The following is a 27,092-nucleotide window of genomic DNA, read 5'->3' as shown; positions in this document are numbered from 1 at the left end:
GCCAGGGCATTGAACATGGGTCGTGGATGAATATTCCAGCATGACAATGACCCAAAACACACGGCCAAGGCAAGAAGCACATTAAGGTCCTGGAGTGGCCTAGCCAGTCTCCAGACCTTAATCCCATAGTAAATATGTGGAGGGAGCTGAAGGTTCGAGTTACAAAACGTCAGCCTCGAAAACCTTAATGACTTGGAGAGGATCTGCAAAGAGGAGTGGAACAAAATCCCTCCTGAGATGTGTGCAAACCTGGTGGCCAACTACAAGAAACGTCTGACCTCTGTGATTGCCAACAAGGGTTTTGCCACCAAGTACTAAGTCATTATTTCACTCAACAAAATGCAAATCAATTCATAACTTTTTTGAAATACGTTTTTCTGGATTTTTTTTGTTGTTATTCTGTCTCTCACTGTTAAAATAAACCGACCGATAAAATTATAGACTGATCATTTCTTTGTCAGCGGGCAAACATACAAAATCAGCAGGAGGGCAAATACTTTTTCCCCTCACTGTACATATACAATCACAGGCTATAGCCTAAATTTGCAAAGCTTTAGCACAAGGAAGGATACATCCTAGCCATGTGACTGTAATTTTTTTTTTTTTTTTTTAAAGGTAAATTTTTATTTGGTTTTGTGGTACAAAACAAACGTACAAACACAAATACACACATTTCGAGCAAACATTGCTCATTACAATACAGAGTGTCAGACAATGGTATATATTTGGCATACATGTTTTCATATTGCACAGCTGCATATGTCTATTCAGTTTTCATCAAACTTGGTATCATTGACTGGAGTTTCTTTATTGGCTTTATATGGTAGGTGTAATAGTGTTTTCAGAGCTAATCCACAAACCCCATATTTTGTAAAATTTTTTAGGGCATCCTCTGGCTTCGTATGTTAATTTGTATAATGGTATAGCCTGATTAACCATGTTCAGCCAGAATGCTATCGTAGGTGGGGATTGTGATTTCCAATGAATAGTAATAGATTTTTTGGCATAAAATAATACAATTCTCAGGAAAGTTTGCTTGTTTTTAGATATACTCTCATCGTCCACATATCCTAGTAGGCATCTCAGGGGGTTGCAGACATTAGGCAATTGGGTCAGGGAACTGACAAAAGCAGTAACCCCTGACCAGAACCGCCTGATCTCGGTGCATTCCCACATCAAGGGGAAGAAGGTGGCCTCCACAATGCTGCATCTGGAGCACATTGCCGATGGTAGTTTTTTAAGTTTAAATAATAAGGATGGCGTAAAGTATGCTCTGTATAATAGTTTGGTTTGTATGACCCTATCCCTGGAGGAGATGACAGAGGGGACCTGGAGGGGAAGTATGTCCTGCCAGATATCCTCCGTCAGCTCAGGGATATCAGCTTTCCACTTAGTGAGCATGTTACTGAGTCTGTGCGTTGTGGTGTGCAGTAGAGTTTTATAGTATGTGGAGATCAGTTTGTCATGGGAAGGATCTATTAGTAATTGCTCTAGCGGAGATAATCGGACAGTTACATTACGCAACCCAAACTGGGTGGTTGCTGTGTGGCGTATTTGCAGGTAATGAAAATAGGCTGTGCGTGGCAGCTGGTAGTCCTGGCGAAATTCCTCAAATGACCTAAACATATTATTTGAGAATAAATGCATTATGGTTTTTACCCCTTTTTTCGACCAGTATTCCCCATCTGTCCTACGGGCGAATTCCTGTAGATTTGGGTTCCCCCATAATGGAGTATTCGGAGAGTAGGTACGGTGCTCAGTATCTGGCAGCATTTTAGTTAATTTGAGAATTCGTAGAGTCATTTCAAGGATTTTTGTGCTTTCCCTCCCTCTAAGAGATAGACGGTGAACCAGATATTGTAAGGGTTCGTACGAAGTGAGTATGGCTGCTTCTAGGGACGTAGCCGCATTGTTGGCTTCAGGGAAGAACCACCAATGGGCATGAACAAGTTGTGCGGCTATATAGTATGTCTGGAGACATGGTAGTGCCAATCCTCCCTCCAACACCGGCAGTTGAAGAGTATTTTTTGCAATTCTCACTGCTCCCCCCTTCCAAATGAAAGCGATAAGGATAGAATCAATCTCCTTGAATTTAGTTTTAGTGATATATACTGGTGAATTGCATAGGAGGTATAAGAAACGTGGGAGGAATATCATTTTAAAGATATTTATCCTACCTAAGATCGTTAAGGGGAGATTGGTCCATGTCTTCAGTGTGGTCTTCATTCTGTTAATAAGTGGGTCTAGATTATATTTGCTATAGGAGGACAGAGGATGTTGGATCATGACCCCCAGGTATCTGAAAGAGTCAACTATTTGTAACGGGCAGGAGGAAGGGGGTGTAAACACCGCTTCCTGATCTATTTTAAACATGAGGGATTTGTCCCAATTGACTTGAAACCCTGAGAAGAGGCCGAACTGTCGAATAATTTCCAGCAGGGTTGGGAGAATGTGACTAATTTTAAATGTAAATAGACTCAACTAAAAATAACAGTCACCATTTTTTTAAAGTATCCTTTTCCCAGTGTGTTAGCTTTGTGAACTGACCCTTGTACATGATGTTATATATAGTTTTCAGAGACCTTATAGTGATTCTAAAGGTTTTTTTTTTTTTTTTTAAATAACACACATGTTATACTTACCTGCTCTGTGTAATATTTTTGCACAGAACAGCCCCGATCCTCTTTTTTTGGGGGGTCCTGGCTCCTCCCCCCCTGCTGAGTGCCCCCTGTAGCAAGTCTCTTGCTATAGGGGCATACAACAAGGCTTGTTCCATGGCCATGCTCCTGTGAATGGACATTGTCCATTCACACACAAAGTGAGGCTTGGCCCCACCCCCTGCTCTCTCCTCATTGGTTCACTGGCTTTGATTGACAGCAGCAGGAGTCATTAGCTGTGTGCACCAATGAGGAGAGGGAGACCCGGGAGAGACGCTGCTCTTGTGCACATCACTGGATCGAGATGGGGCTCAGGTAAGTATAGGGGGGGGGGGCTGCACCCAGAACGTTTTTTACCTTAATGCATTCTATGGCCTTCTGCCTTCAGAGCCACTTTAGCTCACATTGATTTGATTATTTCCATTCAAAAAGATTATAGATTCTTTTGAATATATCCTTTACATGGTGAATATTTTGACACAACTTTACATAAAAGGTTGAGGATTATCAATTGCAATGATGATAACTTTGAAATCCAACTTTGGGCTCCATGCCCTCTCTTTGCTCCTGGAATTCCCTTCCAGCAGTAGTTTTTTTTTTAACTTACCTTTTTATAGGTGTCCTCAGGCCGATCACAGGATGCTAAGGAAATCTTGTGACAAAGAAAAAAAAATGACTGCTGGTGAACAGCACCAGATAAGAGTGGTGTATTGCAGCCTGAGCTCCTTTTGTATTTCAAACATTGCCTGGGGGACATTCAAAAAAATGTTGAGCTTGATGTTGAATATACACTAAGTTCCCAAAAGTATTGGGACACCTGCCTTTACACACACACAAACTTTAATAGCATCCCAGTCTTAGTCCGTAGGGTTCAATATTGAGTTGACCCACCCTTGGCAGTTATAACAGCTTCAACTCTTCTGGGAAGGCTGTCCACAAGGTTTAGGAGTGTGTCTATGGGAATGTTTGACCATTCTTCCAGAAGCACATTTGTGAGGTCAGGCACTGATGTTGGAGGAGAAGGCCTGGCTCGCAGTCTCTGCTCTAATTCATCCGAAAGGTGTTCTATCGGGTTGAGGTCAGGGCTCTGTGCAGGCTAGTCAAGTTCTTCCACCCCAAACTCGCTCATCCATGTCTTTATGCACTGTGGGCAGTCATGTTGGAACAGGAGGGGGCCATCCCCAAACTGTTCCCACAAAGTTGGGAGCATAAAATCATCCAAAATGTCTTGGTATGCTGACCCCTTAAGAGTTCCCTTTACTGGAACTAAGAGGCGAAGCCCAACCACTGAAATATAACCCCCCCACACCATAATCTCCCCTCCACCAAATGATTTGGACCAGTGCACAAAGCAAGGTCCACAAAGACATGGTTGAGCAAGTTTGGGGTAGAGAAACTTGACTGTCTTACACAGAGTCCTGACCTCAGCCAGATAGAATTTTTTTAGGATGAATAAGAGAGGAGACTGCAAGCCAGGCCTTCTCGTCCAACATCGGTGCTTGACCTCACAAATGCGCTTCTGGAAGAATGGTCAAAGATTCCCATAGACACACTCCTAAACCTTGTGGACAGCCTTCCTAGAAGAGTTGAAGCTGTTATAGCTGCAAAAGGTGGGCCAACTCAATATTAAACCCTACGGACTAAGACTGGGATGCCATTAAAGTTTGTGCGTGTGTAAAGGCAGGCGTCCCAATACTTTTGGCAATATAGTATACAATATTGAATAAATGTTGCCCCGGATGATGTCCTAGGGTACAAAACGTGTTGGGCTGAGCCTACGCATGTGACACTGTCATGCCACCCCAGACTTGAAACCTTTGCTGTACAGCCTGGAAATTGTGTATTTTTGCACATATTCATTTTTATCATGTGAGTAGGAACTATACCGTGTATGTATATTAAAGCTTTTAGTGGATTTACACTATGTGGTTTCCTTCACTTTGGCTCCTTGTGGATGTCTGCAAGATATGGTCCTTACTGATTTCATACACCTTGGAGAGCGAGTCAGGCTGATAAACTGCAACCAAGTGATGCAAACTGGATTGCCCCCTAAGTGTTTACAACAGGAGAATTGGACTCTCTAGTGTAGTCATTCCAATCTGGTAAGGTTGCATTTTGCCTATTAATCATGGTTCACGTGCGTGGTGATTACAGCAATGGATTAGCACGACTGTTGTTCAATTCCATCCATGGTGTTGGTCGCCAAGGCACACACTTTAGACTCTAAAGTCTTCACAGATTCATATTTTCTTCACTGTCTATTGGGACTTTTTGTTGAATTAGTATTTATTATCACTGCTTTAGCGCAGCAACATGCATGTTATAAACTCAATATTAAACCCTACCGACTAGGACGTCATTAAAGTTCATGTGCGTGTAGAGACAGGCGTCCCAATACTTTTGGTAATTCAGTGTACGTATGGTTTACTTAACACATGTCAAATGTGAAAAATTGTGCTTAGGCGTTAAGATTTGCTTAGGTCTCATGCCGTGTACACACGGCTGGACTTTTCGACCAAACTTGTCCGACGGAACGAATCCGTCGGACAATTCGACCGTGTGTGGGCTTCATCGGACCTGCAGCGGACCTTTTCTGTCGAAAATGTGACGGACTTTAGAACATGTTTCAAATCTTGCCGACGGATTCGAGTCCGGTGGAAAAATCCGTTCGTCTGTATGCTAGTCCGACGGACGAAAACCGGCGCTAGGGCAGCTATTGGCTACTGGCTATAAACTTCCTTATTCTAGTCCGGTCATATGTCATCACGGTCGAATCCGTCAGACTTTGGTGTGAATGTGTATAGACAAGTCCGATTCAACGGAAATCTATTCGAAAATCCGTCGAAAGTCCGTTGAAAGTCCGTCGAAAAGTCCGACGTGATTCAGTCCGCCGAAATTCCGGTGGTGTGTACACAGCATTAGGCACGAAGGGGTAAAACATTGCTTGGGGGACATAAAAAAAAATGTTGGGTTTGATGTTAAATATATGTGGTTGAAATTTGTGTCATCAGAATCAACCCTGAGGGTTTTTATATCAAGATCATACCAAAAATATGGTTTCATTTTTTGTGTGTATTATTTATGTATATATTTTATTGTGGAAGCTGTATTAATGTAAAATATTTTTCTTCTGTCAGCCGGCAATGCTTTCAGTGCTTCAGATTTTTCAGTATGCGGTTCCCCCTTGGTATCCAGTCGGATAGTTGGTGGTACAGATGCGTTGGATGGGGAATGGCCCTGGCAGGTCGCTCTTATAGATAAAGAAGCAAATGGAGAATATTTATGTGGGGGCTCCCTGATCTCACCAGAGTGGGTTATGACCGCAGCACATTGCATCCAAAAGTGAGTTTATTATGTTTATAAATTTACATAAATGTTTCCAAGAATCAGTCATTGGCATGTAGACTGATACATTGTCCATCTATTATAAATGTCTACTGTCAAGGGTCAAAGATGTCAAGGGCACATCATTGATCATCACTGATTGGTTTACATCACAAAAGAGCCCCTGAAGATAGATAGATAGATAGATAGATAGATAGATAGATAGATAGATAGATAGATAGATAGATAGATAGATAGATACTCCTCCCTAACTGTCATGGACCGACCTCCAGCCTGAGACTGGACAGTGAAAGAGTAGCAGCTCATCTCTCTCCTCCTATCAGAATGATCCATGTCAGCACATGAACTGATTGGCTGGCTCCTTGTGCTGCTTCTCCGTTCCCCAGAGTTCTGCTGTACAGGGCCTGTAAAAGGCTAAAACAAAGTAAGATTCAGGAGCTTACACTGCTTGCATTAAAAAAAATGCATGTTGGGGCAGGAGGCGGAGCCTAGCAGAGCAGACATACATTGTTAGAGCTCCACACCGCTGAGGAGAGAAGAGAAGGACAAAGCGGAGCCTGCAGGCTCAAAAGGTATCCATTTGAACCTTTTTGCCCCAGGGAACAAACTGTGAAAGTTTGGGCAGGAAATATGGTACTGGGAGGAAACCGTGGCAGAAATAAAAATCACCTCACAAAGAGCTCACAGGCACTCACTGCAGCTGAAGCAGCTCCAGTCACCTCACAAGATACAGCATCAGGGCGCTCTCACAGACAGAAAATTTCACAGCAAGACTCTCCATTTGAGTCAGATACAGAACAAATCCTCTCACAAACTTTTCCACAAGCCTCCTCAGTATCCCCAGTAATATTATTACAATTTGAAAAGATGCTTCATAAGGCTTTAAAACAAACCTCAGACCAAATAACAAAAAGCCTAACCAAAGAAATAAGAGAGCTGGGAAACCGCACCGCAGCCTTAGAAATAAAAATGGATGAAATTGAAATTACAACCCAAGAAAATATAACAGAATTGGAACAATTAAAAAAAGAGAATTTAATACTTCAAACTAAGCTCGAAGATTACGAAAATAGAGCCAGACGTTCAAACTTGCGCATACCTGAAACTGTGACAGACCTGCAATCTACTATTACTGCTCTATTACAAGAACTAAAGCCAGATATCCCTATTGAACGTTTAGAACTGGACAGAGTACACAGAGCCCTCACAGTCAAAAAGAAAGATGGACCCCCACGTGATATAATCACAAAATTTCATTATTACAGAACGAAAGAACAAATACTAATTGCTGCAAGAGAAAAAAAGGAACTTAATTTTCAAGGACACAATTATCAAATTTTTGCTGACCTATCCCAACTTACTATTACTAAAAGACGATCCATGAAACCCCAACTGATGGAACTGCAACGCCACAACATTATGTATCAATGGGGCTTCCCCTTTTCAGTCAGATTTAACTACCAAGGTACAATTTACAGAAGCAGATCAGCAGATGAACTACAACAAACCCTTTTAAAATTAAATCTGACAGAACCCACAAGCAGCAACACTTCCACACGCAGAAGAATGGCATCATCTTCACCTTCAGGCAGCACCCAGAAAATTTCAGAACAAAATGGGAATCATCATTCTCACAAAAGAGGCCGTTATGCCACATCATCCATGGACCAAGAAGATTCAATGGACTGACATCCTAATTCCTGATATCTCTTCATTTATTATACTAAGAGATGGTTCTCTATAAAAAATCTATATTTATAACTGAATGTAACTGCACACACTGTGTGGGATCATGTTACATTCCAGTTATATTTCTTATTACTTCTGATTCATATAGCCTTAGAATATATAAGTGAAATAAGGAAATTCTTGTTCAGTTATATATTATCAGGTAATAACAATAGATTTATTACTTTTTAGGACAAATATGTTCAATAATCCAGAAGTAATGGAAGCTTTTTCTTTCTTTTCTTAAAACAAATATATTATTACCTAACTAGTTCCTAGAATTATGTTTTTGTTTATTCTAATCTGAAGCACTGCAACCTCAATTTTATGAGTTAACATATCTAAACAGTTACATATGAATAAAATATGTAATTGTTTACTCTAAAAGGGTTTAAATCCCAAAATAATTCAAACTATCTTCATCAATACCAAAGTTATTAACAGTACCTTTCTAACTGAATTATTTAGCCTAGGGCAAGACTAACCATATACAACCACCCTGGAATAAATAATTTCAACAAAAAGTATATTCTGCACTCCAATTAATGAAACATCATTTTGATGTCTTTTGACATAGCACTTCTCTCCTGTAAGCGGAAGATCCGTGTACCCCCATTAGCCCTCCTCATTCTCCCAACCATATTATGTGGGAGTGTGACGAAGGCACTTATTCCCCTGAGAGAGATATTTATTCTCTTTCACGGGTAAATTGTGATTACTTGCAAAAAATAATTTATACAATGTATCATCTAATCTCATATGTTTTTTGTTTACTCTTTACTCCAGAATTCACTGGTTTCTTTTCTATCTATTCATCTCTTCAGTCCACACAGGTTGATCTGCGCAGTCAGCTCTGCATAACAAAAAGTAAGTCAAAACTATTTGATCTATTGCCATGGCACCACTGAATATACTTTCCCTGAATGTTCAGGGAATAAATGTCCCTCAAAAAAGGACCAAAGCCTTCCGTACTTTCCATAACAAGAAGGCTCACATAGTATGCCTCCAAGAAACACACTTCACCAAAGATTCTACTCCAAAATATATTTCTCCTTTTTATCAACAAATTTACACGGCTTCTGCCTGTACCAAGCAAAGGGGAACTCTAATTGCATTTCACCGATCCACACCATTCACCTTATCATCAGAAATTAAAGACCCAGAAGGTAGATACCTGATACTCATGGGTTATATAATGGATACAGCGATCACAGTGATTTCCTACTACGCTCCTAACAAACAACCTACACCATTCCTTTCACATATATTACAAGTGATTAATACACACAAAATAGGAACAGTGATAATGTGTGGGGATTCGAACCAGGTCCTCCTCCCATTTCTAGATAAATCACCTTTTACACCATCCAAAATAACCTCTAGATTACCTTTTTCTCAACTTCTTTCCAAATACAATCTGGTAGATTCATGGAGAGAAAGTAACCCAATGAAAAAGAAATTCACTTATTTCTCGCACCCTCATCAAACCTTCACCAGAATAGATCATATTTTTCTAACAATAGGAATGATACCAGAAATTATTGCATCAGATATAATTCCGATTCCGTGGTCTGACCATAATGCAGTATACACTACTATAGCCTCAGCCATACCAAAAGCGCATGACCCAACGTGGTACTTACCGGACATAATGCTCAAACATCCACTACATCAGATGGCCATTGAACAAGCTTTAAAGGAATACATATCAATTAATAATACAACAGACATCTCCCCAATAACACTGTGGGAAGCTCATAAGCCTGTCTTGCGTGGTACAATACAAAGACAAATGGAACTATTTAAACGGGAACGCAAAAATCTAGCAAAAAAACTAGAACTCAATTTTAATGCAGCATACATATCATTCCAAGATAATCCATCTCAGAGTACAAAATCTCATCTGGAAAAATCTAGATTGGAATACGATCTATTTCTCACTGAGTCAGTTGATAAATCCCTCAAACGCTCCAAACACAATTACTACTAGGGATGAGCCGAACACCCCCCTGTTCGGTTCGCACCAGAACATGCGAACAGGAAAAAAGTTTGTTCGAACACACGAACACCGTTAAAGTCTATGGGACACGAACATGAATAAACAAAAGTGCTAATTTTAAAGGCTTATATGCAAGTTATTGTCATAAAAAGTGTTTGGGGACCTGGGTCCTGCCCCAGGGGACATGGATCAATGCAAAAAAAAGTTTTAAAAATGGCCATTTTTTCAGGAGCAGTGATTTTAATAATGCTTAAAGTCAAACAATAAAAGTGTAATATCCCTTTAAATTTCGTACCTGGGGGGTGTCTATAGTATGCCTGTAAAGGGGCGCATGTTTCCTGTGTTTAGAACAGTCTGACAGCAAAATGACATTTTGAAGGAAAAAACTCATTTAAAACTACCCGCGGCTATTGCATTGCCGACAATACACTTAGAAGTTCATTGATAAAAACGGCATGGGAATTCCCCAAAGGGGAACCCCGAACCAAAATTAAAAAAAAAAATGAGGTGGGAGTCCCCCTAAATTCCATACCAGGCCCTTCAGGTCTGATATGGATATTAAGGGGAACCCCGGCCAAAATTAAAAAAAAAAATGACGTGGGGTTCCCCCTAAATTCCATACCAGACCCTTCAGGTCTGGTATGGATTTTAAGGGGAACCCCGCGCCAAAAAAAAAAAAAAAAAACGGCGTGGGGTCCCCCCAACAATCCATACCAGACCCTTATCCGAGCACGCAACCTGGCAGGCCGCAGGAAAAGAGGGGGGGACGAGAGTGCGGCCCCCCCTCCCTCCTGAACCGTACCAGGCCACATGCCCTCAACATTGGGAGGGTGCTTTGGGGTAGCCCCCCAAAACACCTTGTCCCCATGTTGATGAGGACAAGGGCCTCATCCCCACAACCCTGGCCGGTGGTTGTGGGGGTCTGCGGGCGGGGGGCTTATCGGAATCTGGAAGCTCCCTTTAACAAGGTGACCCCCAGATCCCGGCCCCCCCCTGTGTGAAATGGTAAGGGGGGTACAAAAGTACCCCTACCATTTCACAAAAAAAGTGTCAAAAATGTTAAAAATGACAAGAGACAGTTTTTGACAATTCCTTTATTTAAATGCTTCTTCTTTCTTCTATCTTCCTTCATCTTCTGGTTCTTCTGGCTCTTCTGGTTCTTCCTCCGGCGTTCTCGTCCAGCATCTCCTCCGCGGCGTCTCCTATCTTCTTCTCCTCGGGCCGCTCCGCACCCATGGCATGGGGGGAGGCTCCCGCTCTTCTCTTCTTCTTTTCTTCTCTTCTTCATTTTCTTCTCCGGGCCGCTCCGCAATCCATGCTGGCATGGAGGGAGGCTCCCGCTGTGTGACGGCGCTCCTCGTCTGACAGTTCTTAAATAATGGGGGGGCGGGGCCACCCGGTGACCCCGCCCCACTCTGACGCACGGTGACTTGACGGGACTTCCCTGTGACGTCACGGGGAATGCCACAGGGAAGTCCCGTCATGTCCCGTGCGTCAGAGGGGGGCGGGGTCACTGGGTGGCCCCGCCCCCCGTTATTTAAGAACTGTCAGACGAGGAGCGCCGTCACACAGCGGGAGCCTCCCTCCATGCCAGCATGGATTGCGGAGCGGCCCGGAGAAGAAAATGAAGAAGAGAAGAAAAGAAGAAGAGAAGAGCGGGAGCCTCCCCCCATGCCATGGGTGCGGAGCGGCCCGAGGAGAAGAAGATAGAAGACGCCGCGGAGGAGATGCTGGACGAGAACGCCGGAGGAAGAACCAGAAGAGCCAAAAGAACCAGAAGATGAAGGAAGATAGAAGAAAGAAGAAGCATTTAAATAAAGGAATTGTCAAAAACTGTCTCTTGTCATTTTTAACATTTTTGACACTTTTTTCGTGAAATGGTAGGGGTATTTTTGTACCCCCTTACCATTTCACACAGGGGGGGGGCCGGGATCTGGGGGTCACCTTGTTAAAGGGGGCTTCCAGATTCCGATAAGCCCCCTGCCCGCAGACCCCCACAACCACCGGCCAGGGTTGTGGGGATGAGGCCCTTGTCCTCTTCAACATGGGGACAAGGTGTTTTGGGGGGCTACCCCAAAGCACCCTCCCAATGTTGAGGGCATGTGGCCTGGTACGGTTCAGGAGGGAGGGGGGGCCGCACTCTCGTCCCCCCCTCTTTTCCTGCGGCCTGCCAGGTTGCGTGCTCGGATAAGGGTCTGGTATGGATTTTTGGGGGGACCCCACGCCGTTTTTTTTTTTTTTTTTTTGGCGCGGGGTTCCCCTTAAAATCCATACCAGACCTGAAGGGTCTGGTATGGAATTTAGGGGGAACCCCACGTCTTTTTTTTTTTTAATTTTGGCCGGGGTTCCCCTTAATATCCATATCAGACCTGAAGGGCCTGGTATGGAATTTAGGGGGACTCCCACGTCATTTTTTTTTTTTAATTTTGGTTCGGGGTTCCCCTTTGGGGAATTCCCATGCCGTTTTTATCAATGAACTTCTAAGTGTATTGTCGGCAATGCAATAGCCGCGGGTAGTTTTAAATGAGTTTTTTCCTTCAAAATGTCATTTTGCTGTCAGACTGTTCTAAACACAGGAAACATGCGCCCCTTTACAGGCATACTATAGACACCCCCCAGGTACGAAATTTAAAGGGATATTACACTTTTATTGTTTGACTTTAAGCATTATTAAAATCACTGCTCCTGAAAAAACGGACGTTTTTAAAACTTTTTTTTGCATTGATCCATGTCCTCTGGGGCAGGACCCAGGTCCCCAAACACTTTTTATGACAATAACTTGCATATTAGCCTTTAAAATTAGCACTTTTGATTTCTCCCATAGACTTTTAAAGGGTGTTCCGCGGCATTCGAATTTGCCGCGAACACCCCAAATTGTTCGCTGTTCGGCGAACTTGCGAACAGCCAATGTTCGAGTCGAACATGAGTTCGACTCGAACTCGAAGCTCATCCCTAATTACTACATGAATACAAACAAACCAGGTACATATTTGGCTCGGGCATTAAATTCAACTAACAAATCTTTCAAACCAATACGTTTGAAATTATCAAAAAATTATCAAAAACAATTATCAAAAAATGTTCATAAATTTCACTCACATCTCGCAACTTTATACAAGACAAACAATGAATTTAATCCTACAGAAGCTGAATCCTTCTTCTCAAAAATAACCTTACCTGAGTTATCTCAGAATCAAAAAAGCAGTTTGGATGAGCCTATAACTATAGATGAAGTTGCTAACGCCATAAAAGACCTAAAACTTAACAAAAGACCAGGCCCAGACGGCTACTCGGCTTTATACTATAAAACATTCTCAGAAATACTCTCTCCCATTCTCACTGAAACTTTTAACAAACTTCTAGATGGACATTCTTTTCGGCAAGAAACACTAATGGCGATTGTTTGTATGATCCCAAAACCCCTTTCTGATGATACTTCCTGTGTGAATTATCGGCCTCTCTCTCTGTTAAACCTCGATATTAAATTATTAGCAAAAATAATAGCAAAACGCCTCAATAGCATTATAGGAAAATTAATACATAGAGATCAAGTAGGCTTCATGCCAAATAGACAGGCAGGCGATAATATACGCAGGGCAGTGTTATTGGCACATATTGCTAAAAAACGGAAAATCCCTTTATGTTTTCTATCTCTCGATATTAAGAGGGCATTTGACACAGTATCCTGGCAATATATGCAATATTCATTACAAAAATGGGGTTTTGGACCCCACTTTTTAACATGGATCAAAGCATTATATAATAAACCCAAAGCCTATATAAAATATGCTGGATACAAATCTGAAGCCTTTAATATCGAAAGAGGTACCCGACAGGGTTGCCCATTATCTCCCTTATTATTTGCCCTTATACTCGAACCCATGGCCCAATACATCAGAACAAACCAAACTATAACTGGCATTGAAGTAGGAGGTATTACACACAAATTATGTATATTTGCAGACGATATATTACTTTTTCTATCATCACCACAGGTCTCTGGTCCTAACTTAATACCAGCTCTTGATGTATTTGCAGCCCTATCCGGCCTTATGATTAATCCTAAGAAATGCCTAGTGCTTAATATTTCACTCACAAACATGGAATTGATCCCGGCTAGGGCTGCACTCCCATTCACATGGGCAGAAAAATCAATCCCATATCTTGGAATTCATTTAACAGCATCTCATTCTGACTTATTCTCAACCAATTACCCTCCTGTATTAAGACAGATCACAAATCTAATAAAACAATGGTCGCAACTTCCTTTATCCTGGATAGGGAAGATTAATGCAATCAAAATGACTATTCTACCCAAATTGCTTTATCTATTCAGAGTCCTCCCTATTCCAATTCCTTCCTATTTTTTGAGAATAGTACAAAAAAGAGCAACTTCGTTTATATGGGGCTCTTCTAAACCACGTATACCTATACACACACTACATCTTCCCAAAAATAAAGGAGGCCTGGGATACCCTAATTTTATTAACTACTACAGAGCAGCACATTTGGCCAGCCTGTCCAAATACCATGCAAAACAGGAAATCCCATTATGGGTATTTATAGAGGCTTCAGAAAATGACCCTCTATTAATATCAAATTTATCATGGCTTGATCCTAAAGACCGCTTTAAAATTCATAATCCCATAACTAAACACTTCTTATCTCTCTGGGATAAACTAAAAACCAAATATCAGTTACAATCTCCACACAATCCTCTCCTTTCTTTTATCAGAAATCCGGCCTTTTATCCGGCATGGATCTACCCAAATTCTTTTAAAGCTTGGACAACATCAGGCATTCAGACACTAAATGACTTCATAGCATCTAAATCATTCCTTTCATTCCCATCGCTTAGAGAAAAATATGATCTACCAAACTCTGAGATATTTAGATATCTCCAAATCAAAAATTTCTATACACCATTCCTAAAGGGGGATACACCATTATCCCAATTATCCATTTTTGAATCAATCTGTACAAAAGATCCATTTGCTAAAGGTACAATTTCATCACTTTATAATCAATTATATGGAGTAGCAAATCTTAATAGACCCTCTTACGTTCAGAGGTGGGAGGAGGACCTGGGACGAACTTTAGAAGACACGGACTGGTCTAACATATGGCTCACATCTAAGTCATCTTCACCCAACATCTTAGCACTGGAGACAAATTATAAAGTCCTAACTCGCTGGTACCTTGTACCCGCTAGAGTGGCAAAATATTCACCTAATACCTCAACTCTTTGTTTTCGAGGATGCCCAGAAATAGGCACATATTTACACATATGGTGGACGTGCCCAGTAATCCAAACCTTCTGGAAGGAAGTCTTCGTGATTGCATCTAAAATATTTAAAAAAATAATACAACCAGATCCATATTTAACTTTACTTAATCTAAAACCGGAATGGTTAACACTCTCTCAATTCAAACTTATGATCCAACTAATAACGGCTGCAAAACAAACAGTGGCCAAGGCATGGAAATCTCCTACATTGGTACTAGCAGAAACAATTCACAGAATGAATAATACAATGTCCCATGCTAAGATGGTAGCCATCGATCAAAATCAAATTCCAAAATTTGAAAAACTTTGGCATCCTTGGATAAAACAACAGTTCCTGTCAAACTTCAATGACTCTGTCCTGTTGCCATGGTAACAGATTAAATGACTTACAGAGACACCCATTCTAAGGCTTCAAAGAGAACTAAAAAGAATAATAAACTGACGAGCGGGACAACCTTGTGGACCATATCTCTACCTTTCAACCCTTTTTCTTCTTTCTCTTTCCTTTTCTCCACCTTACGATTAAAGCTCATTATCAGAATTTATTTGACCTATATACACTCTACTTGTAAACAATATGTATAGTAGGTATAAATCATTTAAATACCTACAAAAGTAACTAAGGAAATGATATATATCTTTAATTTAGGTTTACGTGAACCCAATGTTTAATATTTGAAATTTCATGATATTTTCCTATATAAACCCTACTGTAAAACAATGAGCTTACTTTATAGATCCTTGTAAACTTACTTTATGTATCTTTATAACATTGTATACTCAATAAACTTCTTTTGACAAGGAAAAAAAATGCATGTAATGATGTATTAATGAAGACAGACGTGTGTTATTTTATAGCTTTCATCTCTACATTGTTTAAATATTTTTATGTTGTTCTTTTCAACCTTTTAGGTCTCGCCCACTTCTGAGCCATCAATAGAGATTACTGCAACTTAGCCTCACAGTAAACTGATGATCCTGCCTAAGTTCATACTATTGGGCTTGTGTACATACAGTCCATTCATAGAGAACACATAATGAACAAGTTGTATTTCATTCATTAGGTTCTGAAGTTCATTGATAGTAATGATATTGTACTTCCTTCTGCAGCAGATGGGTCCTCATTTATACATGTTATGTTCTGTTTTCTTTCTGCAGACCTATCCAGGTATCGAATTATAAAATATATTTAGGCATGTACAAGCTAGGTGTGATCAGCTCTCATACAGTTGTTGCCAATGTAAGGAATATCATTGTCAATAGAAATTTTACAAGTGATGGAGATCCTGGGGACATCGCCCTGGTACAGCTGGCCACACCTGTCACCTATACTCAGTACATCATGCCAATCTGTCTGCCATCTTCCACCACCACCTTCCCCTGTGGTACGGAGTGCTGGGTGACCGGCTGGGGTACAAGATCTTATGGAGGTGAGTCCATGAAATTATAAGCAAAAGTAACTTCACTCATTGTCCATACTAAGAAATCAGGCCTGTCACTTACACCTAATATGTCATGTTACATATGAATGGCCAATTCATATGGAGTTTGTTCATTTCTGTTAGAAATCCATTAAACCAGAACTCAGCAGTGAATCCTTTTGAAGTCTATGAAAAAGAGGGAAGGGGGGCAAGGGGGGAGAAGGTCTTTTTAACGTGACTTTAAGGGTAGTATGGAAAAAGCACCAATCCTTTCAATTACAAGCATGGGAGTGGGGGTGAACATCAAACATGAGCTTAACCCAAACCGTCGTGGTTTGGGAATGAATCACCTTCACTGCTATAACAACAAGTTACCAATATTTCATTTCCTGGCATCTAAACTGTGGTCTTGTGGCTTAGAAGGGTCAATAATGAGAGTTGTATTATGTTCCAGCCCCTTCTCTATAAAATCAGGGTCCCCAGCAGCAATTTGTCTGTGTGTGTTGGAGAGATCTGGAGTAGATAGGAAAAGTTGACAGAATGCTACTCTACTACATTAGTGTTTTTAGGGTTGGGGTTTGTGGTTTAGGTCTATTTTGTTTGAGATAGACTATATTTTATCTTAATATAATTTTGCTTGGCTCTTTATCTCAGGAATAGCAGTTTGACCTTGTTCTGACACAGGCAAAGCTGCACTTTGTTTGCAACACATCACTGCATACTATTGTTAAGTACACCAAAGCACCACATCCTTAATACCCATTTTACCATAGCTGCTGATAAAGTTGGGTAATCCCCCGTATTCATAATGTCAGGCAGCCTTGAAGGGAGAGGCAGAGGATCTTTATGCACAGCTAGAAGAGGGTAATCGGGTTCTGCAGCTGCAAATAAAATAATGCACCAAAATCAGATGATTCACTCTATAAAGTGAGGACCCCATGGACTTTTGGGTGTACAGGCTGGACCACCAGTCTATACTCACACAGTACTCTCTAATTTTTACATACTGTACATCATATCTGTATAAAATGTTCCAGCTTTTTTTCTGTGAAATAATGCACTACCATATAATATTATACTAAAGCTACTAACTTGGTGTGCATTCAGTTTCTGTAATAATTCTGGCTTTTTTCCTGTAAAATAATCAATTCTAACTTCAATGTATTGATAAAAGCTTGCCTTGTGTCTCTCCCTGAAACTGTTGCCTATTTAACTGTGCATGATGTCTTTAAAATATTTATGGTTAATTTCTCTGAAATAATGCTCTCTCCCTCTCTCTCTTTTTTTTCATGATAAAATTTGCCTGATCTCTCCCTATTAAATTGTGGCCTAACAAAGCTGTTTATATACTGTGCATTGGCTGCACAGTAATTATTACTATTGCTAGATTTCATTGAGTTTGTACAATAATGCTGCGTACACACGAGCGGACTTTTCGACCGGACTGGTCTGACAGACCGAGTCCGGCGGACAATTAGACCGTGTGTGGGCTTCATTGGACCTGCAGCAGACTTTTTCGGTCGAAAATCTGACTGACTTTAGATTTGGAACATGTTTCAAATCTTTACGTCGGAACTCCGCCGGACCCAGTTCCTATTGAAAAGTCTGCTCATCTGTAACGCTAGTCTGAGGGACGAAAACAGATGCTAGGGTAGCTATTGGCTACTGGCTATCAACTTCCTTATTTTTGTCCGGTCGTACGTCATCACATACGAATCCGTCGGACTTTGGTGTGATCGTGTGTAGGCAAGTCCATTCGTTGGGAAAGTCCATTGGAAGTCTGTCGAAAGTCCGTCGAATAGTCCGTCGGACCAGTCCAGTCGAAAAGTCTGCCCGTGTGTATGCGGCATCAGTCTGACTCTTGTCTCTCAAAAAAAACACACATTTTACAATAAAACATGTCTTGTTTCCACCTCTTAAATTACAGCCTGATGTATCTGTTTGCATACTGTGCATCAACTGCACAATTATTCAACTGATATATACTTGGAAGGCTCACAATATTGGGGCCAAGGAGTACACATTTTACGCACATCCCCATAACAGCTATGCTAGGCTGGACTACATTTTTTTTAACCCCTATAGTCCTAGCTAACTCTACCGCTGCGTCTATCCATAACTGTGCATGGTCTGACCACCAAATTATCTCCTTGTCATTGAGTTTATCAAGCTTGCACCCACTCCATACACTTGGAGACTGAATGAAGCTCTACTCTTGGATGCAGCCATGGAGGCAGAGGTTTCAAAAGTGCTGGTTGAGTACTTTGAGTTAAACTCCTCTCAGGAGACCCCTGTTACCACAAAATGGGGTGCACATAAGGCAGTTTTAAGGGTTAAATTAATTAGCTTAGCGTCTGCCCGGAATAGAGCTGATCAACAAAATAATGGTATCCCTCACGCGAGAACTAGATCAACTGTATAAGAAATCCATGGATCTCCACTCTGAGTCTATCAGACAACTCTATTGAGCAGAAGCTCTTAGAACTAGATTCCTTATTATCTGCCAAGGTAGAAAAAGCTCTGAGATGGTCTAAGGCAAAATTTTGTTGCATAGTAATACTGCCTCAACTATGTTTGCTAGAAAGCTGAACCAGTCACTTCTTCCCCCGTTTATAATTTATACACCCCTATGGGTTTAAATATCTCCAATCCGCAGAAAATTTTTTGTAAATTTTTACTCATCCCTTCTAGCGCACCCCAAAGTGAATCCTCAGCGGACACACTCTCTTGGTTTGCCTCAATCAAGATTCCTTCCCTTACCCCTTCACAATTGGAGACTCTAAACTCCCCAATTACTTTGCCAGAGGTCTCCAAGGTTATTAAATCCCTAAAAAGGGGCTCTGCCCCAGGTCCAGATGGATTTTCCTCTCTGTTCCACAAAAAATGTTCCTCCCAACTGTCTCCAAGACTGGTTCAGCTTTTTAATCATATTATTCAAGGTCATAGGTTCCCTGAGGAGATGCTTTTAGCTAACATGTCTCTTATCCCAAAGCCTAAGAAAGACCATGGCTTGCCCCAAAACTATAGGCCTATCTCGGTGATCAAAAATGACCTAAGATCTTTTGCAGAATCCTAGCTGATCGCCTAGCAGCTATTATTCCTTCTCTGCTCTCACCATATCAGTCAGGTTTCATTCCCAACCTCCTTATTATGGACAACATTCGCATGGCAGCAAATATTATACAAGATGCAAATCTATTCTCTAAAAAATTGTTGCTGCTCAGCCTTGACATCCACAAGGCCTTTGATAGTGTGACTATGTGTCTCTCCTTTTACAGTGCTATGGATTTCAGGGTGAATTATTAAGAGCAATCCAGGCCCTATATCACAACGTCAGAACTCGCATTAGAATTCCAGGTTGCAATTCTGATTTTTTTTCCAGCTCGGTAGGGGTACCCGACCGGGTTGTCCTTTGTTACCTCTAATTTTTGCATTGGCTATTGAGCCCCTTGCCACTGCTATCTTATGACATCTGGATATTTCGGGATAAATTAAGGAACCTTTGAGTGTTAATCTTTGTATGTACGCAGATGATGTGTTATTATTTCTCTCAAATCCTACTGTTTCTTTGCCAAATCTACCTAAGGACTTAGCAAAATTTGCTAATCTTTTGGGTCTCTCTGTGAATGTGTCCATTTTACCACTTCTGAGCTGGAGATGATTAAAGCATCCTTTCCTTTTATTTGGTCAACATCTTCCCTTTCTTACCTAGGAATCACACTTTCCGTAAACTATAAATAATTAACAGTAACTACCCCCCTCATTGGCCAAAATTAGACAATTACTCAAAACTTGGCCTGCCTATCACATTTCCTTTTTGGGAGGATCAACAGCGATAAACATGTCAATTCTTCCCAAACTCCTTTACTTATTTTGAGCCCTACCTATTTTTATTACCAAGTCCTATCTCTTTAAGATCCAAGCTGAATTGAACAACTTTATCTGGCAAGGTAAATCTCCATGGTTTGCCAGGGCAGTTCTATATCGTTCCCGTAGATTAGGAGGTTTGGGAGTCCTTCAGATATGGTTGTATTATATTGCAAGTAGATTCTTGCAATTATCCCAATGGAACATTATAGAACCTCATGTTCCTTGGCTCAAGTTTGAACAGGAATCTATCTCTCCATATTACCTTCCAGGTTTATTATGGTCTTCTAAGATCCCGGTTTCGGACATGCTTAGCTGTAATGTAGTGGTTTCCCAATCACTTAAATTATGGGATCTTTATAGACATAAATTATCACTTATCTATAAGGCATCCCCCTTCATTCTTAGGGGATACCAGGCTTACTGCAGTCTTTGAGGATTCAAAGGCATTTCAATGGTGGGTAAACCAATGTCTGACTACGGTAATGGATCTTCATTTTTACTCACTGTTTATATCCTTTTCTCAACTGCTGACCCAAAAGAATTTCTCTGCACAGGAATTATATTATTACAAACAGATACAACATTTTTTTAAACCCATTATTCCCTGGTCCAGGCAGATTCCCATACCTCTTTTGCTTTTCCAGTCTGAGTGCTGACGCTGCAGAGAGCAGACCTCTGTGCAGCAGCTCCAGCCATCCGGCCATCCAGCCACCTAGAACTCATCCCGGACTCCCCCAGCAGAACTGTACTTGGACCCCCCTACCTATCCCTACCTATCCATCGCGCCGTCCACACCATCCAGGCGCCGTGTTCCAGCCCGCCGGCTGCACAGGCCCATCCTGCCGGACACTCTGCGGCTCTGGCCTAGCTCTGGCCAGGGCCAAACCGCCGCCTCACCTCCCACAGCCGATCGGCAGCCTGACCCCTGCGACCGGATCCATCCTCTATCACCATCCATCATCAGCTGGACCTGGAACATAGCATCGGAACATAGCACCCGGACAGCCCGCGGCTCGGGCTGAGCCGGCGGCCATCTTGGTCCTCCCTAGCATCCAGACAGCCCGCGGCTCAGGCCTAGCCGGCGGCCATCTTGGTCCTCCCTCTTGAGGCCACAGCACTCCACCCGCCCTCGGAGAGCATCCAGGCAGGACCCATCATCCCACGGACCCCCCTCACTGCCACGATCCCAGAAGTATCCTATTACAGCCCCCACCAGGGCACCCACCACAGCCGCCGTCCAATCGCCCCATCTCTAGCCGCTAGACTCGGGGGACAGACCGCAGCTGCGGCCTAGCTCTGGCCAGCCGGCCACCTCTTATCCCTCCCACACTTTGTTTCAGCTGGCCCCGTGCCCCCTACGCCTGTAACACCCCCTCCTCACTACTGGACCTCACTGCAGGGGCACAAGTTGACATCGGAGGCCAGGATATCCATGGCTCTGGCCCTGCCCGGCGTCCATTTTTAGACCCTCTCGAACACGGCTGCATCACCAGTACCAGAACCAGTAAGTAGTGCCCAGATCCCCCTTCACCCCTTCCACAGCCCCCATCTCTCCTCCCCCCGTCTTTTTCTTCTGGACAGTCCCGGATCAGGTAAGCCCACCGGGGTACCCCAGCAGTTGATCCAGGGTCCTCGAGTTCGACCTCCCCTCGGGGGGTCAGGAATGAATTTTTTCCTCCGCTGCAGCAATTGGCAAGCTCAGCTCGAGGTTTTTCGCCTTCCTCTGGATCAACAGGAGGGTGGTAGGTCAGCAGGCGCCCCCTTCATCACTTCCTCCAGAACTTTCCGCACCATCATCCGGACCGTCAACAACACCATCCCCGTAGCAGTGGCAGCCATCTGATCCCTCCATCCCCCAGCAAGCCCATCATCGCTACATCAATACCATCATCAGGTCACCCTTCCTTCAGCAACTTTGTCATTCTTACAATGTGCAACTTGAAATACTCAGTGGACACCCTCCACAGGCTAAGAAACACCGCCTCAACTTTACCGACTGCCGTTCAAAAAAGACTAAAAAAAGAACAATTACTAAGGACCAACCTACAATCAACCATCAAATACAGGGAGACACCAATCCAACCACAACAACTAGCATGCGCCCTGATCAACACCAGATCCGCAGTCAAGCACAAACTGGAAATCCACGACTTCATCATCGAAAACAACATAGATTGCCTCTTCATCACGTAAAGCTGGCTTACACCCGACTGCAACACCATCCTAACTGAATTGGTGCCTGAGAACCACAGTATCCTAACTGAGCATAGAATAGGAAAAAAAGGAGGAGGCCTATTAGTGATCTTCAAATCGCACCTTGTGTTCACCAAACCAGCTTTACAGAACTCAGTGCCTTTCATGGAGACACTCTCCCTTCATCTTCAAACAACACCCCAAGACACCATCCACATACTACTATGCTACAGACCACCAGGACTGAAGACCAATCTCCTTACACCACTCACTGAATTCATTTCAATACACACCCTGAAAAACAAAAACTTTCTGGCACTTGGGGACTTTAACCTCTGGGCAAACTTTACCCAGGACCCTATCGCTACCGCCTGCATTAACCAACTGGAAGAATTAGGTCTTTAGCAGCTGATAAATGCTCCCACGCACAGTTCAGGACACACTCTGGACCTCATTTTCAAACAAAATATGGACATCAACATATCCCACAACATACCACTACCATGGATGGACCACCATGCTATCAAATTTAAAATCACCACTAACACCACCCTCCAAAAACGGAAACACGTAACAACAAACACACTGGAACAGATCTCAGAAAACCACATTATCAAACAAAATACCATTGCTAAATTTAAACCTCTCTACGGAACAAACATTCAACTCCCTAAACAAGGCATTACTACAAACAGCAGACTCAGTGGCGCCAAAACGTAGAACACTCATCCGCAAAAAAAACTTGAGATGGTTTAATGGCACTCTCACCCTACTCAAGCAAGAACGCAGAAGAGCTGAAAGAGCATGGAGAAGAAATCCTACCAAGGAAAACCATACAAACTACAAAGCACTCACTGTGAAATACCACAAAGCAATCTTCAAAGCCAAAAAAGAACATTTCTCGAACACCATCTCAACTGCCTTAAACCGGCCGCAGGAACTTTTCAAAATAGTCGCCCAGTCGATGAACCCAACCTGCTTAGGACCCCCAGCAAAGGAAACTCAAGAATTTTGCAATGAGTTATCAAATTTTATCATCGACAAAATTGACAGCATTCGGAAAAAAAAATCAACACAAAAAATCAACCAACCTCACTCAACCAAAGCAAAAAGAGGATATCGACACAAACATCACACAATCACCGAATTTCTCTCTGACCCCAATCACCACTGACACCACCAAAAACATCATCAGAAGCCTTCGAGACAGCCCATCACCAAACGACATTATTCCCACAAAACTCCTGAAAGAGTGTTTCGACATCTTGGCTCCTACTATAACACACCTCATAAATCAATCATTCAAAGAAGGGATTGTTCCGACCACCCTCAAGCAAGGCATCGCCAAACCCCTGCTAAAGAAACCCAACCTCGACCCTAAGGACCCTAACTACCCAGTGGCGTAGCGTGGGGGGTGCAGGGGGTGCCATGGCCCCGGGCACGACATTTAGGGGGGCGCCAGTATGTGTCACTGGCTGCCTCCTCCTAATTTCAAATTCCTGTGTCCCCCGCCATCCGGCCGCCATGTTAAGTGTCCGGCGCCCTGTGATTGGGTGTTTGGGGGTCATGTGAGGCATAGGGCTGGCCTGTCCTCGATCACTCCTGAAGTCCCGCCTCCGCACATGACCCCATACGCCCAATCACAGGGCGCCGGACACTGAACATGGCAGCAGGCAGAGCGCAGGGGAGAGAAGAATGTGAGCCGCTGCTGCCTTCTCCTCCTCATCCGGATTGATGCAGGCCAGGATAAGAAGGTGAGTGAGACTCCCTCATGAGAGTCTTGTTACTGGCCGGGGGGGCGAGAGAGACTGTAGGCAGGACAGTATAGTGTAGTATAGTGGTCAGTATAGTGTAGTATAGTGGTCAGTATAGTGTAGTATAGTGGCCAGTATAGTGTAGTATAGTGGCCAGTATAGTGTAGTTTAGTATGGAGGTCAGTGTAGTGTAGTGGACAGTATAGTGTAGTGGACAGTGTAGTATAGTGTGGTGGTCAGTGTAGTGTAGTGGACAGTGTAGTATAGTGTGGTGGTCAGTGTAGTGTAGCATAGTGGTCAGTGTAGTGTAGTATAGTGGTCAGTATAGTGTAGTGGACAGTGTAGTATAGTGTGGTGGTCAGTGTAGTGTAGCATAGTGGTCAGTGTAGTGTAGTATAGTGGTCAGTATAGTGGTCAGTATAGTGTAGTATAGTGGTCAGTATAGTGTAGTATAGTGGCCAGTATAGTGTAGTATAGTGGACAGTATAGTGGTTAGCATAGTGGTCAGTATAGTGTAGTTTAGTATGGAGGTCAGTGTAGTGTAGTATAGTGGTCAGTATAGTGTAGTGGACAGTGTAGTATAGTGTGGTGGTCAGTGTAGTGTAGCATAGTGGTCAGTGTAGTGTAGCATAGTGGTCAGTGTAGTGTAGTATGGTGGTCAGTATAGTGGACAGTGTAGTATAGTGGACAGTGTAGTGTAGTATGGTGGTCAGTATAGTGTTGTGTAGTATAGTGGTCAGTGTAGTGTAGTATGGTGGTCAGTATAGTGTAGTATAGTCGTCAGTATAGTGGTTAGTGTAGTATAGTATAGTGGTTAATATAGTGGTCAGTATAGTGTAGTTTAGTATGGAGGTCAGTGTAGTATAGTGGACAGTGTAGTATGGTGGTCAGTATAGTGTACTATGGTGGTCAGTATAGTGTAGTATAGTGGTCAGTGTAGTATAGTGGTCAGTGTATTATAGTGGACAGTATAATGTAGTATGGTGGACAGTGTAGTGTAGTGGACAGTGTAGTATAGTGGTCAGTGTAGTGTAGTATAGTGGATAGTGTAGTATAGTGGACAGTGTAGTGTAGTATAGTGGTCAGTGTAGTGTAGTATAGTGGTCAGTGTAGTGTAGTGGTGTCACGTACCTGACGGTAGAGCCTGATGTGCAGGGAACAGCCTCTCTTGCTCCTCTGATTCTGGCCCCCTGATAGAGTAGACAGGAGGAGCAGAAGTGCAGAGTCGCACAAGTGCCAAACAGTTCCTCTTCACTGTAATGTGGAACAGCGGCAGGTGGCACGGTGCTGGAGCAGGGTTCTCCAATGAGCGGAAGATGCAGGTCGGGCAAGCCGGGTCAAACACTGGCAGGAACGTCAGGAACAGAAGCGGAGGCAGGTGCGTAGTCTGGATGCAGGCAGGGTCGGCAACGGGCTGGCAGCGTGGTAGTAGAAGGAGCAGGCAGATGCGGAGTCAGAACAAGCTGGGTCAGATGCAGGCAGCAGGTAGCAGAGTCAGAGGCAAGCCGGGTCGGTAAACAGGTGCAGGTATCACGGGTAAAGCAGGCAGGAACACACGGGAACGCTGTAGTACGGACAGCACTGGATGCAAGCACAGACCAGGTTTAAATAGCCCCTTGGTAATGTGCACACAGGTGAACCGAATGTGTTCTGACAGAGGCTGAGGTCACAGGTCGACTTCTCCGTCGGCCATCTTGAGTACTGGCTAGTCTTCCCTGACAAGCTGAGGTCACAGGCCGACTTCTCCTTCAGGCATCTTGAGTACTGGCTGGTCTTCCCTGACAAGTGGACAGTGTAGTATAGTGGACAGTGTAGTGTAGTATAGTGGACAGTGTAGTATAGTGGTCAGTGTAGTATGGTGGTCAGTATAGTGTATTATAGTGGACAGTATAGTATAGTGGACAGTGTAGTGTGGTGTAGTGGTCAGTGTAGTGGACAGTATAGTGGACAGTATAGTATAGTGGTCAGTATAGTGGACAGTGTAGTATAGTGGCCAGTATAGTGTAGTATAGTGGTCAGTGTAGTATGGTGGTCAGGATAGTGTAGTATAGTAGTCAGTGTAGTGTAGTATAGTGGACAGTGTAGTATAGTGGTCAGTGTAGTGTAGTATAGTGGTCAGTATAGTGTAGTATAGTGGACAGTGTAGTATGGTGGTCAGTATAGTGTAGTATAGTGGTCAGTGTAGTGTAGTATAGTGGACAGTGTAGTATGGTGGTCAGTATAGTGTAGTATAGTGGTCAGTGTAGTGTAGTATAGTGGACAGTGTAGTATAGTGGTCAGTGTAGTGTAGTATAGTGGTCAGTGTAGTATGGTGGTCAGTATAGTGTAGTATAGTGGTCAGTGTAGTGTAGTATAGTGGTCAGTGTAGTGTAGTATAGTGGACAGTGTAGTATATTGGTCAGTGTAGTGTAGTATAGTGGACAGTGTAGTATAGTGGACAGTGTAGTATGGTGGTCAGTATAGTGGTCAGTGTAGTATAGTGGACAGTGTAGTGTAGTATAGTGGTCAGTGTAGTGTAGTATAGTGGTCAGTATAGTGTAGTATAGTGGACAGTGTAGTATGGTGGTCAGTATAGTGTAGTATAGTGGTCAGTGTAGTATAGTGGACAGTGTAATGTAGTGGTCAGTGTAGTGGACAGTATAGTGGTCAGTATAGTGGTCAGTGTAATATAGTGGACAGTATAGTATAGTGGTCAGTATAGTGGACAGTATAGTATAGTGGTCAGTGAAGTGGACAATGTAGTGTAGTGGACAGTGTAGCTCTCAGTGTAGTGGACAGTGTAGTGTGTAGTGGTCAGTATAGGAATCATGTAGGTCAGTACTATTGTATTTGAAGTGT

At 42.8% G+C, this 27,092-nt stretch overlaps 1 protein-coding gene across 1 annotated transcript in view; it reads left to right on the top strand.

Annotated features, from left to right (window-relative positions):
• LOC141148253 (serine protease 33-like) overlaps nucleotides 1-27,092 on the top strand; it is a 79,311-nt gene that overhangs the window by 25,480 nt on the left and 26,739 nt on the right. Inside the window, exons 2-3 of the mRNA XM_073635519.1 lie at nucleotides 5,795-5,999; nucleotides 16,175-16,446. Coding sequence (XP_073491620.1) covers nucleotides 5,795-5,999; nucleotides 16,175-16,446 — 477 coding nt within the window. The remainder of the gene's footprint in view (nucleotides 1-5,794; nucleotides 6,000-16,174; nucleotides 16,447-27,092) is intronic.

Source organism: Aquarana catesbeiana, linkage group LG06 (genome assembly GCF_042186555.1).
Source record: "Aquarana catesbeiana isolate 2022-GZ linkage group LG06, ASM4218655v1, whole genome shotgun sequence".
Lineage (NCBI taxonomy): Eukaryota > Metazoa > Chordata > Amphibia > Anura > Ranidae > Aquarana > Aquarana catesbeiana.
Note: the sequence above shows the minus strand (reverse complement) of the source record. Positions and strands in the feature narration are given on the sequence as shown.